Below are 16,763 nucleotides of genomic sequence, written 5' to 3' on the forward strand. Positions count from 1 at the left end.
TTTTAACCAGACATCAGTGTTAAGCTGATTAAAATAAATGTTTGTTTAATTGAAACAGAATTCCAGTTATTACATAGTAAACTGCTCTTTACCTTGAGAGTAATACAGGCCAAATTCAACTGCAGAAAATCTGCATGAAGGAGTATCTTTCAGGGTCATAGTTTATTCTTTGTTCTGTTCTGTTCTGTTCTGTTTTGATCCAGACTTATCACAGAGGTTTGGTGTGGGGTTTTTTATTAGCTTTGTGGGATTTTTCTGTTTTGTTTTGTTTATATCCATAAAAGGACACAGAAGTTATGCTGGTTCTTGGAGAAGATCTGTTCCACAGATGGTCACTGTTAGCACAACCTCGAAGTTCCTCAATTTCTCAGCAGTGTTGCAAAATTCAGCCCCATCACAGGAGACTTCACTGATCTGGGGGGCTGAGCATGGGTGGGGATGGATATCTTGGTGAGGTCTGGAACCAGTGGAGACAGCTCTTCCCCTCTGGCTCCACATGCTTTCTCTGCTACCACTGAACCTAATAGGAGAGAGGGCACCCCTTGCTTAAAGTGGGTGCTGTGCCTCTTTTCCATTGGCCTCTTAACATTTCCCATTTAAAACAAATCCTGGTGAGGGATTCAACCAACCTATATATGAGTAAAATAGGATGTATGATTAATCTCACATCTCCTCACTTTGGCAGGAGAGATACTGCTTCTTTCTCACTTACCTGGTTATCTCAAGGACTAAGCAGAAGGAAAAGCCACATTTGATCAACTCTACTGGCTTCCTGTAACTCAGCCTCATCCAGTTGGGTTGCACTCACCAGGTTGCCAATTTTTCTAACTCAAGATAAAACACCCACCATTAATTCAGGCCAAACCCACCAGGGTTTTGGAAGATTTGGAATTGAGCTCTTGAGTATCTCACAGGACTTAATATTCATAATGACAATTTTGACCTGTTGAGGTAGCCAATTATATTAAAAAATATATGTGGTTCAAAACATTATTACCAGAGATAAGGAAATAAAAGCCACAGTATGAGCTTATTCTTCCAAATAGTGTATTAACCTTTAAAATATTCAGAGTACTCCTTCACAAAAGTGAATTAATGATTAAATGGAAGATGTTTTTATCACTATTTATGTTTGTCCTTTTTTAAGAAGAGTAGCATTAGTTTATTTTAAGGAAAAAAAAATAAAGGTAGCCTAACACTGTTTAGGAGCTTTAAAATGACAGACAAAGCCTCTGGGCAATACAATCCAAAATAATAATTCCTTCCACAGCACATTTTCAGGACATGTGTTTATTTTTAATGTAGATAATGATACATCTTTCAAAGTGTACAGATATTCTGCTTAACTTTCAATTATTACAACTTGAATATTAATTACTTTCATACAAATAGCTAAATATATTGACAAAGAAAAATGAAGCCCTAAAAAGAAATTACTGAACATCTGCTATTGTGAATGAGTTTTTCATCTGTGGCTATACTCAGATTGTGTCAATACAAACTTTCAGGCACAGCATATTCCCTTGAGATGGTTCCTTTTTATCTGCACACTAATTGCATTCATAGTGAAATATATGGATTCTTTTAATTTTGATTGTCTAATTCTCCATATTGTTCATAAAACAAAAGGTTAAGAATGACCATATCTAATGTTTATGCCAACAATCATTTTGATTGATACCATATGTTGGGATTTTACACATCTTTTTCCTTTCATATGTGTTCTTAGCATTCTGATATAAACTAAACAAAAGGAAAAGCTTATCTGAGTCTTGAAAGTATAAATTACTATGAGTTCCAACCTACTACAACATGAGCAACAAGAAGATAGCACATCCCGATGGTGCAGGACACGATCATCATGGGGAAACCTAACCTGGAACAACAAAAAAATAAAGCAAATATTAATAAGAATACTATAGTTTGTTCTCTAATCAATTTACAACATTTTGAATTATCCTACACATTCCAAGTGAAAAATATGTTTATAGCAATAACAAAAGCAGAGATGTTCTGAGCATATAACTGTACCATATTCAAGCTCACCTTTCTACCTCCAACCTTAGAGACACGAGGTAAAAATTCACATAGTTCCATTGGTTTCAGAACATCTTTTCTAATTTACATTGTCTCAGAATCCTGCATGCTTTGTTGTTTTGGCATTTTTCAGTTTTTTTCCCCTGCACACAACATGGAATTATTCAGGTAAAATAACAATTCTTACAAATTATGCAGCATTAGAAATTACTTTCAAGCATGCATCCTTTCAGATTAGGTGTGTGATCCTGGTATGGCACTTTGTCACACAATATATGGATCAAACCCATGAAATTGCTTCCCTGTTGATCTGAGTCACATACAGCTAGCACTCCTCTTTCATACCTCTCACCATGTCTAACAGACTTGAGTATTAACAGACTGTGGGAATAAACCCCAGGCACTTGTAAAATTGCTAAAACTTTACTGTTCTACCCAAAAAACTATTTATTTTTCACCACAGGAAAAGATTTTCAGACAACACCCAGTTTTAATACCTCTCTTTAGACTGACAAACACAGAGAGTAGAGACAGACTAGTGAAAAGCATGTTGTAGAGTTGGCCAAGTCCTGATGGCTAAATCTGTAGGTCTTTCAGATACGTGAAAAAGAAAGAAGCTTTCTGAAACTCAAAAGCATTTTCATATGATACCAAGATTCTGTGAAAAAACACTGCTGTGATCACACTCATTTGTTTTATGTTACTAAAATCACAAGGAGAGCTGAGATGAAAAACGATCATGCCACAAATGATACCCTTATACACTTTTGCCAGATTCAGACAAGAGTTTTCGTAAAACTCAGAAAAGCACAGCAATGTTGTCTGAAGTTCATAATTTTATTAATTCTTCTTCTTGAACTAAGACCAACTTACACATGTGGGTATATTAATTCTGCATTTTTGCCTTACTTTGCCCTTAGGAAGTTACCCAAGCCTTTTCCCCTCTGCCATTACTGACAGAGTACTAAGAGATGACTATTTTGTAGGGAACAGGAGGACATTATTCTCTTGGTTGAATGAGCAGCTCCTTCCTTTAGCAAACTACAGCTAGAAGAGACGTCTTGGGGCATTAAATGTGGCCCCACTTCCTCAGGCTGTGAAGTCCTTGCATAAAGTGAAAACTAAACTTCTCAATTGCTCATTGCCATCTGCTTTCTATCTGCAGCTGCAACATTACCCTAAACTCATGAGATCCTCATGAGATGTTTCTTCCATTGCTGTTTCTCTGGAAAGCTGACTGGCAGAGGCATAGATGTGATCAGCAGATCAGGAGTGCCTTTAACAGTTATTGGTTTGAGTTTCTGAGAAAGGAATTCTACCAGCAGTGAAGGTCGCTGCAAACACAAAAATAATCAGCCCTAGCCTATAAAGTTTGTAGAATAACTGGGAAATTAATGAATACAAGCACTCTAAAAAATATGTTGGAATTATTTAGAAAAGAGCAAGTTTGTCTATAATGCCAGCTTCATGGTCACTCAACCCAGTATGGAAGTGTGCTCATCTCACACACCTACAGGAATAGATGCAATCCAAGAGATAAAAAAGAAACCCCGGCAAGACAGAAAATATGCAAAGAGAAGACTGTCAGACTAACGGATGATCTCATTTCTGTGTCCTTGACACCCCTCTGAAGAAGTTGGCCTGGTTTCTTGTGTACAAGAAATGTCCCTGTGTCCATCACCCAATATTGCCTGCAAGATCTGCCTCAGAAGGACAGTTCCCACCATGCCTGGCTCCAGAGGCTTTTTTCTTCATCCCTCTAGGGTTTTGGACCTGGTGAGCTGGCCTCTTCTGCCATTTTGGCATCAGGCATCATTATTGTTCTTCTGGCTCTGAAAGCATTGATGTTAAGCTGCCATTTGGACATGGGGGAGAAAAATGATAGAGAGACGGGCCAGCTGGGTCCAAGAGATGAATGGAGAAACGTAAAAAAAAAATACTAGAAAGGGTTAGAGAATTGTCACAGCTTTCAATTATTTCCTGAAAAGTCTGAAATGCATTTGGAGGATTTTTTTGGGAGGTGGAAGGGTTTTTTTTTTCTTATGAACACGCATAAATGTACTGCAGAGAAGTGTTATTTGTTTTCCAGTCCAACTGGTCAGATCCTTGCTTTTGAATTACTTGTTTCTTGAAAGAGCTGAATCGGTCTTCAATCACTAATCTATGATCAAGCTGATTATATTGTAAAACAGAAGAGCTAATGCTTCTCCTGGAGTTATTTTAGGAAAAAAAAAAACCAAAAAAAAAAAAAAAATAATTTCCTGGCTAAGCAGCTCTTTTGCAGACCCCTCCCATTCTTCTGTCGGCCAAACTGATGTGTGGCATTGCCTAATCTTGCTTAGATAAAAGTGTCCTGATAGGACAAGAAAAAAGCAAACCCAGCAATGGCTATAGGAATAAAATAGGGTAGCTAAAACCCCCTACCACATCCTTTAGTATATTTAATGAATGCCCCCTATGGCTCTATCTCCATGACAGGCTAGTGAGCTGGAGAATGCTACAGCACTCATAAGAGCAGCAACTGCTGTTTGACAGAAAACAGATCTCTTGACCTCATACTTGGTAAACAATGAGCTGGCACTGGGAGGACTGGAGACAGAGTAGATCTTAATCTGTATTAATGCTACCTAACAAACCTCCCTGGAGAATGCACAGTTGCTCAGCAATGAATGGCAATATGATGCCTTTGTGATGGCAAAGGCAAATATGAAGACTGGCAAGGGGAAGAAAGGATCCAAAAATATTCAAGGGCTACCTGACCACCGAAAAGAGAACAAAAAGGTTTGTTCAAACTTGGAGGAGGCACATGCAAGAAAATGGATTAATTATACAGGGCCACATGCAGAAATTAGGATCATACCACTGTCACAGTGCCAGTCAAATGTGTAGCTGGAGGCAGAAGCAGCTGGTCTGGGGAGGAACCTCATTGCACATACTGTGGATGCTTGCATAGGGCAATTGCAAAGCTGTTATTCTCATTGCATGGGCAATTACCCCACAACTTGAGGTCTGAATTTCAGGCTCGCTGACCTGAGCACTAATGTAATTGGATCAAATTCAATGTGGGATTTGTGTACCAGAGCAAGAACAGATAAACACAGTAAGTATTAGTTACTGCAGAGTTAATAGATTCCTTGAGTATCATTGTGCTATTTACACTAGCCATTGCTCTTCCCCAAGGAACAAAAAGTTCCTGTCCCAGGCCACATATGACACAATGTACAGCTACAAATGTTTTCTTTAGTTATATTAAGTCCAAGAATGCATATTAAACAGTGTAAAAATTACTTCCAGCCACTCTTATTTCCAGCATACCCCTTGGAATCAAAAAGGACCATGTCATTCTTTTGTTCCTCTCCAGGGAAAAAGATCAGTGGAGTTTATCAAAACCTTTTGTGTTCTAAAACTTTAGATTCATAAGAAACACTAACAATCATATTGGCATAAAGGTACATTTTTGTATTCTGCACTGCACTTTCCTTGCTTCTTCCTCTCTGTAGACAGGGATACACAAGAGAGCCTGCATGGTTCAAAAGGTACATCTTGGCTCTCTGCAGCTAGCTGAGGGAGGCTTTACCACTGCAGAGAGGAAGCATGGTCAGATACAAAAAAGGGAAGGATAGCAGGATTTAGCAGTCATCCCCTTTTTCCCCTCCTCCTCTTCATATTAGAAGCCTACATGGAAAACTCCTATCTAAATGAAATCGCCCAGCCTAAATATACACCATAAGCAGATGTTAGCTCAGTGTGAGATAGTGAGAATGTATCAAGTGAGAGCCCCAGGGACCTGTCTTGGACAAAGTTTTACTTATTAATAACTTCAGCGATCCAGTAACAAAAAGCTTGCAAATTGTCCCAGTGTGGGAGAGATGTCAGACTCTGTGGAGAACAGAATTCAGCATGTTCTTTCTTAGCAAATCAAAATGAGAATTTGAAATGAACAAAATGAAACTCTGTGAAGGTAAGTGTGAAATATGTATTAAAAGTCAACTGTGGGCATAAAACTAGCAAGAGAAGTGAACCTTTTGCTGGAAATGACCTAGATATTTCTAATTCTGTCTCACTGCAAGATTTCTGGCCCTGTATTTACTTGGAGAAAAGAAAACCACAATATGATTATTCTGGGAATAAATTCAATTTTTAGTAAGTTTCGATGGAAGTGAATATTACAGTTTTCTTAGGTTATTAAGTTTATCCAATATTATTTGCTAAGTAATAACAGTGAAGCCTTTGGGGTCAGAATTGAGTTTTCTTGAACAAACTGGTTTCCTACATTACCTTGCAGCTCTATATTGTTATGCTTCAAGAGCCAGCAGGATCCAGTATGTGAAAGACCTACGTTCATTGCCCTGTTCTGCTTGATTTGGGACACAAAATACAAGATGTTCTCATGCATGAAAACCTTGCCTACATGCACTACCTTCATTGACAGCTCATAACTTGCACAGCCTGTGCATCCTTGGGGAAATCTGTGGAAGGAGCATATCTCCTAAGAAAGGGGGAACCCTTCAGTGGATTCTCAGTGGAAAAGCAACAGCAGAAATCTCCCAAGACCAAACCGCTGACAGGGAAAGAAGACTGGCAGTAGACAGGGGTAAGAGTTAAAAAATAGTTAAAGCTAACATCTACTCCTACTTGTATTTGCAATTTAATGCAAAATTTAAATTCAACTGGTAGAGTTTCATCAGTCTTAAAGCTTGGTTTTTTTCTCAATTTGTATCAGTTTCATGCTGCAAGTTCTACAGAAGTTATAACCTCAGCTTTTGCAGAAACAGACAGGGCCTGGACAGATGGTGGACACGAACTGAACATGAACCATGAACTTGTCTTTGCAACAAGGAAGGCTAATGGTATCTTGGGATGCATTAAGAAAATATTACCAGCAGGTTAAGAGAGGTGATCCTTTCCCTCTATTCAGCACTGCTGAGGCTACACCTGGAGTCCTGGATCCAGTTTTGGCCTTCCCAGTACAAGAGACATGGACATAATGGAGAGAGTCCAGTAAAGGGCTACAGTGATTACAGGACTGGAAGAGCAGTAATACAAGGAAAGGCCTGAGAGCTGGGGTTGTGCAGCCTGGAGAAGAGAAGGCTCAGAGGGGAACTCATCAATGTGCATAAGTTCTTGAAGGGATTGTGTAAAGAACACAGCACCAGGCCTTCCTCAGTGATGCCAGGGAAAGGACCAGAGACAGTACAAAATGAAATACAGGAGGTTCTGTCTGAACATCAGGAAACATTTTTTTTTACTGTGTTGGTGACCAAGCACTGACAGGTTGCCCAGGGAGATTGTGGAGTCTCCATCTTTGGAGGTATTCAAAAGTCATATGGATATGGGCCGGGGAAATAGGCTCTAGATGGTCCTGCTTGAGAGAGACCTCCAGAGGTCCCTTCCAACCTCAACCACTCCGCGATTCTCAGACTTTTATTCATTCCTCTGTTATTCAATACAGGATAAGTAGGCATCATCTGCACACCTGAAGATTGACATCTCATCAGAAAATATTTAATGAAGAACAGAAGACAGATAATTCTTCTCAATATTGGACAGACTCTCACTGTATGCAGTTTTGCTCTGGAATTTTGATAAATACGAACTCATTCTTATAAGAAAATCTAAAAGTCTCTTAAAGCAGCCTCAAAAAAGAGACCCAGGTGTGGGCATGCTTAGGACATATGTAAGGTTAGTTCTCAACAAAAGGAAAGTCACACATTTTAATGAAATGTCATAATTCAATTTGCAAAGTAAGTAATTTTCTCTTCAACAAAAGGATATAACCACAATATTCATCCTATTTCTTCTTTCCCTTTCTATCAACTACCTTCTGAGTGCCCTATCATTTCAGTTGTATTAACCTTTCCATCATTGCTAGTCTTTGACATACTGATCCAGCTTATCTGAAAGTATGGACTTTCCTATCAGCTTAAAGAAAACATATTCAAAATGTTTATCATATACTCATGACCCCTTCAAATCTAGACACCTGTTGTAGCTCAGAAAACAGGTGGCTAGAACAGCAAGTGATCATTAATTTAACATTAAATTACTGTGAATTTCATATAGTCTGGAATTGCATAAAAATTATAGTGTAGTTACTTACTAGTTACCATACATAGGAGTTTCTGTGAAATTTAAAACACAGAACAAAACCTATAATTCTATATTCATCTGCTTGCTAAAGTTTTAACAATTTCGCATTATATTCTGTCTGTTTAAATCTGTGCCAAGAGTTTCCATAAAATTACTGCCTGGAGTAAACTTAAGATAGGGAAAACCAGCAAGAAAATAGAAAAGTGTTATGGTTTGCCTCCTACCATCTAGAATATTCTCCTAGAGGTGTTTGGCTGTAACCTCGACATAGTTATATGCAGAACAAGCAATGGGCCTTTCCTTGGCCTTCCAAAATTCTGATTACTGAAAGAAAAATTTCAGACTTTAATTCTGAGAGAACAGCTGGTCTTCCAGCTCCATCTGAGAGTTTCAAATAACTGTTAATACAATATTTGTTGCAGTCTCTGTCTAGGTCTCTGTGGTGCAACTGAGATTAAATACAGGACTGTCAGAATAAGTGACTCTGATTATTATCCAAAACCTATTCATATATGGTAAGTTAGTAGCCAGTAAGAAAATTCATGGAAAAAAAATGGAAAACACATCACTTCTAGTAAAAAAAGATACTGTAATTGATAATTTAAAAATCAGCAAGACAATTGTTAGATGACAAGAATATCTCACTTTTCTTTTAAAAATAAATATACTATTCCAATAGAAAAATGTGAAATCCTGCAGACAGCCAGGGAAGAACACAATTTCAAGTACAGAAACAGACCTGAACACACAGAACTAGTGGCAATATTTTTCTCGGAAAGACCAGTATAATACAGATAAATTTGTCTGTGTGGATCCACCTAGATTCACAAAATGCACTTTAGTCAAAAAACCCCACTCAATGCTACAGGTTTGGGAAAGAGTAGCTGGAAATCTACCCTGTGGAAAAGAACCTTGGGGTGCTGGTCAACAGCCACTGAACATGAGCCAAATTGTGCCCAGGTGACCAAGAAGGCTAACTTCACCTTGGCCTGTGTCAGAAATAGTGTGGCCAGCAGGACCAGGACAATGATTGTGCCCCTGTGCTGGTGAGGCCACACCTCGAGTGCTGTGTTCAGTTTAGGCCCCTCACTTTCACAAGAAAGATATTGGGGTGCTGGATTTTGTCCAGAGAAACAGAACTGGTGAAGGTGCTGGAACACAAGTCCTGTGAGGAGCATCTGGGGAAGCTGGGGTTGTGTAGCTTGGAGGAGACTCAGGGGTGACCTTACTGCTTAACTACTACTGGAAGGAGGTTGTAGCAAGGTGTCAGTTGGTCTCTTCTGGGTAACCAGTGATAGGGCAAGAGGAAACAGCCTCAAGTTTTGCCAGGGAAGGTTTAGGTTGGATGTTCAGAACAATTTCTTCACTGAAAGGGTGGTTAGGCATTGGAACAGGCTGCTCAGGGAAGTGTGGAGTTGCCATCCCTGAAGGTGGACTCTGCAGTATTAGGGTAACGGTTGGACCTGCAAATGTTCTTTTACAAGCTAAAGGATTCTAAGTTTCTACGAATATCTGGGGAACATCTTCTCTATAGACAGACTAGTTCATACCCTACTAAAGAAGTGTGACATGCCATGATAAAGTGCAGCATAAAAATTCAAGATGATCTGTTAGTGCTTTTTGTGACTTCATGTCACCCTTGGATCTATCATCACACATTAGCAATATATTTGCTCTCCACGTCTTTTAGGCAGATCCCAAAACAAATGTTATTCTCAATTTGTGGCTTCTGGTTCTGTTATGAAACTTTCATGCCATTCTAAAGTTTAGGAAATGCAAATATATGTAATTGGTTCAGCTTCTTGGGAAAGCCATCCTTATTCCTCTCCCACACATCTGTGTAATGAGGTGTGGTTGTGAGTCTGAGCTTAAGAAGATTAAAATTATCATGGCCAACTAAAAGAGAAAATCAATGAAGTACATCTTGTCTGACAGCACTTGTTCTCATTAATTGTTTGAATGGTTTTGATACAAATATTCTACTAATGAGATAGATTTATACAAAACTAGTGAGGTTTACTGTGCAAAAATGAATGCATTAGGAATGTGGAAATTGGTTTTGCAATATTTGCAGTTACAGTTTCTGTATTTTATGAAACATTTAACATATTGTAAACTCACTTCTGACAATTATATGCTTTTCTGCCTTGCAAAAAGCAAATTCAAGGCTTAAGGACATTTTTCTTAAAATACCTTTTTATAGCTCAAATCTCCCTGCTATAGAAATGCCACATAAAATACAACATTTTGCATGTTTTTGAAACAAACTGTATCTCCCCATTTTTTAGACTACCATGTATTTGTATATGGTTTAAACAAATCAAAGATAATGGAGATGGCAAAAATTTACTGTGATTTGTTTTAGTTCCAAAATGTTTCAAATTAAATAACCTTTACTAACTCTTTATTATCTTGCTTTTTCTTAGCAAGGATTCAGGAGAGGAAGTTGCTTGAATGTTATTTCCATTAATGTCCTTAATTCCAACCCTCATAAATGGTATCTTGGGGCACTTTTCTTAGGTTTTATTTTCTTCCAAATGGACTCTTTTATTTTGGTTAAAGAACAAGATAAAAGGAAATTACATTTTATGGTAGAGAGTAATCAGCCCATTCTTTAATAATTTCATCAGAGTACACTCAACTATTTTTAAAACCCTAGACTTTGCTAAAAAGCCAGATTTTGCATAAAAAGGAGTATGTTCCACCCTGTTCCCCTCTTTTTCTCTCCACTTTGAGATTCCCATTCTAGTGCCACACAATGTAATGATAGAGAACTTGTGTACAGAAGTTCACCAGGACAAAGGAGCAATGTAATTGCATTTTGAATTAAGAAGTAGAAAGATGTTTCCTGTGCACTAATGATTATTTTTCATTATGAATTCAGCAGATGCCTCCCAGTAAAAGGCTGTTAATGATGTAAGGCCAGTAAACTTTCCACCACAAACCCTATGCTACAGGGTGCACAGCCTAGAGAACAGCAGAGAGTGGAGATTTTCATTCCAGCAGGGTGCACTTGGAGGTTTCCCTCCCACCCACCATGAAATGTTAACCAAAGGCAAATGAGGGGGCAGATGGAGCCTCACAAGCCCTCACTGCCATCATGGTGCACTGCAGTGTACAGGCCATTCTGCCCCAGAGAAGCCACAGATCTGAGCTCTTACCTGCTCTTTACAAGGAAAACTTTTATAAACAGGTCAAATCTTAAGTGCACTATCAAACTAAGGTTAAATTAAATGAATCCTATTCTAAGTGCATCCATTCCACAGCATGTTACAGTTATAAAAAAACATTAGAAAAATAAATAATATATAAATATACCCTTTGGATTGTCACAGATATATATACCAACATTTTTAACGAGCTGAAAGAAAATCATAGAATCATAGAATGGTCTGGGTTGGAATGGACTTTAAAAATCATCTAGTTCCAACTCCCTTGCAGTGGGTAGAGATAACATCTCACTAGATCAGGTTCCTCTGAGCTCCCTCCAGCCCAGCTTTAAACACTTCTAGGGATGGGGCATCCACATCCTCTCTGGGCAATCTGTTCCAGTGTCTCACCATCTTCACAATAAAGATGTTTCTAATATCTAATCTAAGCCCGCTTTCTGTTTGGAGCATTTATGATCTTGTAAATAGTCTCTCTCTGTCTTTCTCATAGGCTCCCTTCAGGTACTGAAAGACCACAACAAGGTCACCCCATGGAGACCTAACAGATGGAGAAGATGGAAAAAGTATAGTGTGGGAAGGCAAATAAGTACCACCAGCAGGATGATTAAACATGGGCTTAGCTACATGAGCAGTTCACAGATATGGTAATCAATCAATCAGAAGCATCACTGTCCAATTGTTACAGACGGCCAACTTAGGCCTTAAGGCACATCCAATTGACAGGGCAGAGCTTGAGAAAGTCCAGTTCTCAATTCCTAAAAATGTACTACATTTTCAGAAACTTATTTGAGAAAGACACATTAGTCCTGGTGTTGTCATCTAACCCACACCATCATGAGTATTACTCAGTCCTGTGTTGGGAATAGAAATTAGAGTGTCTGAAATGAGGGAAAAACAGAAATAAAAGCACTGGAATTTTTTTTTTTTTAATTATGAAGATAATTAACTATGTTTATATTTTCAACAAGTGGGTGAAAACTAAGATGCTTGCTACACTAATTTCTGCCTCCCTCTTCCCACCTGCAACTCTGCAGTGGAAGGGAAGGATCGCTACTCCTGGAATGCAAGCATGCAAATGGGTCTGCACTTAACTGATAACAGAACACAGGAGGGTAATAGAAGTGCACTAACAAGTGAGTTATGTAGGAGGTGGCCTGGGTCAGCGATTTACACCCAGGCTACACCCAGGTACCCCAGTCTTCAGCATTTTTCTGTTTTAGTGTTTTGAACAGCTTGGACCGTCAAACAGTTGGTTTAAGTGTAATCAAGTGATTCTGAACTGTTCCTAAGCCCCACCAGAGAAACACAAAATCGATTTTCTAACATATCAAGATTATTATTTTAGATATGTTTAACATATTTTCCATGTTAGTTTATATCTCTAAATTTGGCCTTTCCAGTTAAGGTTAACAGAGTTTTGAATCTTCTGTCTTAGAAAGAGAAGGTGTAGTAGCACATGTTAATGCATTTTTACCGTAGCATTATGAAAAAAAAATCTGAAACAAGCTAGGTATTAATATCCTTACAGTGCCAGAGATGGAATATGAGTATTTATTGAGTAGAATATTTAGGGTTTTTTTTTTCCTTTTGCCTTTAGAAAATATATTATTTAACTAGTTTCTGTAATACTCGAAAAATAATTTATCTATATGATGACATTTAGTTTTGAATCTCTAATAGTTTTTTTGCTTTAATATAAGCAAACAGTAAAGAAAATAACAAATGGCTTAATAACAAACACAGAAAATAAAAAAAACCCAACATAAATACTTTTTAAATTGTTTAGTAATATTTAGTAATATATGTCAAATAGTACCACAAAGGAGAAAAAAACAAACACAGAAATCCTCCAGCCCAGCAGTCTTTTATAAAATTTCTTAGGAATAATCCTTTCCTTTTTCTTTACTGGACTTTTTAAAGATGTGAAATAAAACTGCTACCTCACAAGAAAAACAAACAAAAAAACAAACAAAGAAAACCACAAACAAACAAAACTCCCCAACAACCCACACAAACAGCCCCAAAGAAAGCTCCCCAAACCAATAAAATTTTATTTATTTTTCAGGAGTGACTTTTGTACCTCCTCCCATAAAAGCAGTTCTTAGTCACTATCAATTTAAAACCACACTCATTACCTAACCACTGTTGTTTTAGCTTATTGAGCTGCTATTTTTCTGTTTAAAACTTTAGAGTAGCCCTATTATAAGTAACTTTCATTGCAGTTGAAAAACTGAAAATAATGATCAGGAAGTTAGAATTCAAGTGTTTTACTAGTGTTGTTTATATTAATATATAAATTTATATATATACATATATATGTGTGTGTGTGTTTATATATAATTTACCCAAGTGTAAATATAATCAGGAAGATAATTTTTTTTTTAAGTTATCAAAATCCACTGCTAAGTTCAAGCAGCAAAAAAGAAGGAATACAGTAAATACTACCACAACTTTTGTGAGAACAATAGTGTCTAGTTTACACCAGAAAATAAAACTCTATTTCCTATTCCATAAAACGCACTACTTCCTTCAAGCTGCTCAAAATTTAAATGTATTATAATCAAAATAATGTAAACAGTAAATCCTCCTTTCTTCTGATTGTGCTGGGAGACACCAGGATAGTCTGTTTAACACATTATCTAGTAAGAGGGAAAATCACGTTGCTAGTTCTATTAAAAATATCAAGTTATTTGAGACAATTAAATGCCCTGGAAAATTATATTATGATGTGACTCCAAATATCTGTATGATGATTTGGCAGGCAAACAAAAAGTATTGGATAAAGCAAACTCTAGCTGCAGAAAAAATATTTTCTCATAAGAAAGCTTATTAATCAAATGTAAATACAAATGTATATAAGTTTCATACTGATGGTGTTCCCTGAGTTTCCCAGATTTCATATCTCTTTCTGCCATCTAAGTTATCTTTTTGTATGGATCTCTAACAAATTGTTTTACAAAACAGTGTTTGGAGATATAGAATTTCTCCAAGCAAGTATTCTCCAGCCATTACTGAATAATTCTGGTAATTGCAAAAATACCCTATTTAATTAGAAAATCTTTTTCTAATTTCAACAATGTTTGAATAACACTCTTGTTCAGCAACTATAGTGACTATCTAATCAAATTGAGCATGTTGTAATTAACTAAAATTTTGGCATTTGATGAATCTGAATGAAGCTGAAAAAAATAGGAATTTTTTGGAAAACAAAACCAATTTATATCAGAACATAAAACATTACACATGTGAGAATTTAAATATGTGTTGCTCAATACAGAAAACTGTGTGTGAACTTTGTATCATCTCCCAGGTGGCATGGAAATAGAAACTGAGTTAAGGCAGTTTGGCTTTTTTTCTCTCCAAGTCAAATTACAAAAAGCATGTAAATGAACAAGTACTTCACTAATTCTTCTCTTCTTATCATCACCTCTGCTTGCTTGGACTTGTTCCATTCTCAAGCTCCTTTTCCTCTCTGCTCCCACCAACTGATTTATCCACAGCTTTGGACACACCATTTGTTGCAACAGGACTATGTTGTCCCATTTCTTTACAAGCTCAAACCCTGTTCCTGGGCACATGACTCATACTCTAAAATGAATGACTTTCCAAGAGCTGTTTCTCTCCAACAACTACAATGAGAGCCAAGTATGGAAATAAAGACATCAACACTGTAGAATGAAAAAGTGAGGTGAGATGAATCTTGCCTTTACTGACAAGCAGCTCCATCAACACTAGAAAATAATGAAGCCTTATTTCCTATCTATTTGTGTCTTAAGTCTGATTGACTTTCTGTCTAAGTAGAATCCTTTCTTCTGTAACTTATAATGATGCTCACCTACATGGATTTTTCCAATGTGTAAAGAAGCGTGTTCTCAGACTGTTTTTTCCCTCAGTGAGAATATTAATAGGGTTTCTTTCCTCTTCCCAGCCACCAACTTTGATGACATTTCAGGGATTTTTATTATACTTGAGAAATCAAGCCCCCTATCTCCACCATTCTCTCCCCTGCCAAAAGTGCTTGAAGTTGATAAGCACATTCAGAAGTTATTAAGTGGAAAACAGTGACACATTCACAGCAATATGATTGTACAGGAAAGCAGAGGAAAAGTTAGGCTTTGGTGGAAAGAAAGGAACAAAAAACTTTTCAAAGGCATTATTTTTTTTTTCTGAAACATACTTTTTACAAGGAGATAACTTTATATGAATCAAGAAGGATTAGAGCAAGGGATCTAGCTTTGCATGTGCTTCCATTATATAATTCTAGTCTCCAATTTAATCAGAGTTCTAATAGGCGTGGGAAGGTAACAGAGAAGAGAAAGGAATATGAAGTTAAAGTTTGGCTTATATTTTGAAATTTCATGTAATTCCTAAGGAATTGTTAAGTTATATAGGAAAGTTAAAATTCAGTTATTAAAAAAAGAAAACATTACTATCACAATTTAATTTTAAATTGCAATATGATTTAATTAGTGTGTTCCTGTTAATACCACCACAGCATATACTTCCGACTTTAATAGGAAGTAGAAACGTGAAGCTCCATTTACTGAAATATTTTTAAAAGCTGTATGACTTAATGAATAATGTCTAACAAAGTTCAAAGGCTTCAAGATTTTAATCAGTTTACAACTCAGATGTATACCTATCAAACATGAAAACATTACTGAAGTAGGGAATAATATATAATTATTGCTCAAAGCGATAATACTTCTACATGCAATTTTTATTCTGAATAATTACATATTCTAAATACTGTTCAGAAATCTCACAAAGCAAAAAAATTAATATTCCATCAGTGTACCTTAAACCTGAAAACTCCATTCTTATGATGAAGAATAATATCTGCCAAAATATAAAGAACAAGTGAACTATTTGCATATATTTGTTGAAATTATTAAGGACTAAAAGTATATTTGAAGACTTTTTGTAAATGCAACTACATTATTAAGTTTGTACCAAATATACCATGCCCTGGTAGTTACAATAGAAATAAACAACTTGCATGAATGTCCCTGAAGTAATTTATTTAATGATAAGCTTCAGCACATATTTAGTGTTTCAAATTCTTCTGTGCATTGACATACTAATTGCTAGCACTTCACAATATACACCGATTAAATATACTTTGTGTCAGAAGAATATACTCAGATTTGTAGTACAATATTGAAAATATGGGATAATCTTAGTAACCATTTAACTGAGGAGATATTTATTCTGCAGTTTGAATAGAACAATGAGACACCACCGAAGGCCATGTAAACATGAGAAGTGATTGAAGACTTAATCAACAGCTTTTTGAATGTCAGTATACCAGATATAAAGCTTCTTTTCCTTGGTATGCATGTACATGCATTTCTAGCAGAGAAAGGAAATTAGTTCATGCAGTAAGTCAAAAATCTCTGTGGGGCCAATGAGAAAGATATACATTACCTTCTGCCTATTTCTCCTTGTAAAGAGCATAAATCTTGT

The 16,763-nt window shown here is 36.7% G+C and overlaps 1 protein-coding gene across 4 annotated transcripts in view; it reads right to left on the reverse strand.

Moving 5' to 3' along the window:
- Positions 1-1,258: 1,258 nt before the first annotated feature.
- Positions 1,259-16,763, reverse strand: part of OCA2 (OCA2 melanosomal transmembrane protein) — a 187,785-nt gene continuing 172,280 nt past the window's right edge. For 3 of the 4 annotated variants that reach the window (XM_053934871.1, XM_053934869.1, XM_053934870.1), the window contains one exon: positions 1,259-1,876. In XM_053934871.1, coding sequence (XP_053790846.1) covers positions 1,789-1,876 — 88 coding nt within the window. In that variant the 3' untranslated portion in view covers positions 1,259-1,788. The remainder of the gene's footprint in view (positions 1,877-16,763) is intronic. The other variant, XM_053934872.1, reaches the window with a different exon arrangement.

The sequence above is a fragment of the Vidua chalybeata genome, chromosome 2 (genome assembly GCF_026979565.1).
Source record: "Vidua chalybeata isolate OUT-0048 chromosome 2, bVidCha1 merged haplotype, whole genome shotgun sequence".
NCBI classification, from domain to species: domain Eukaryota; kingdom Metazoa; phylum Chordata; class Aves; order Passeriformes; family Viduidae; genus Vidua; species Vidua chalybeata.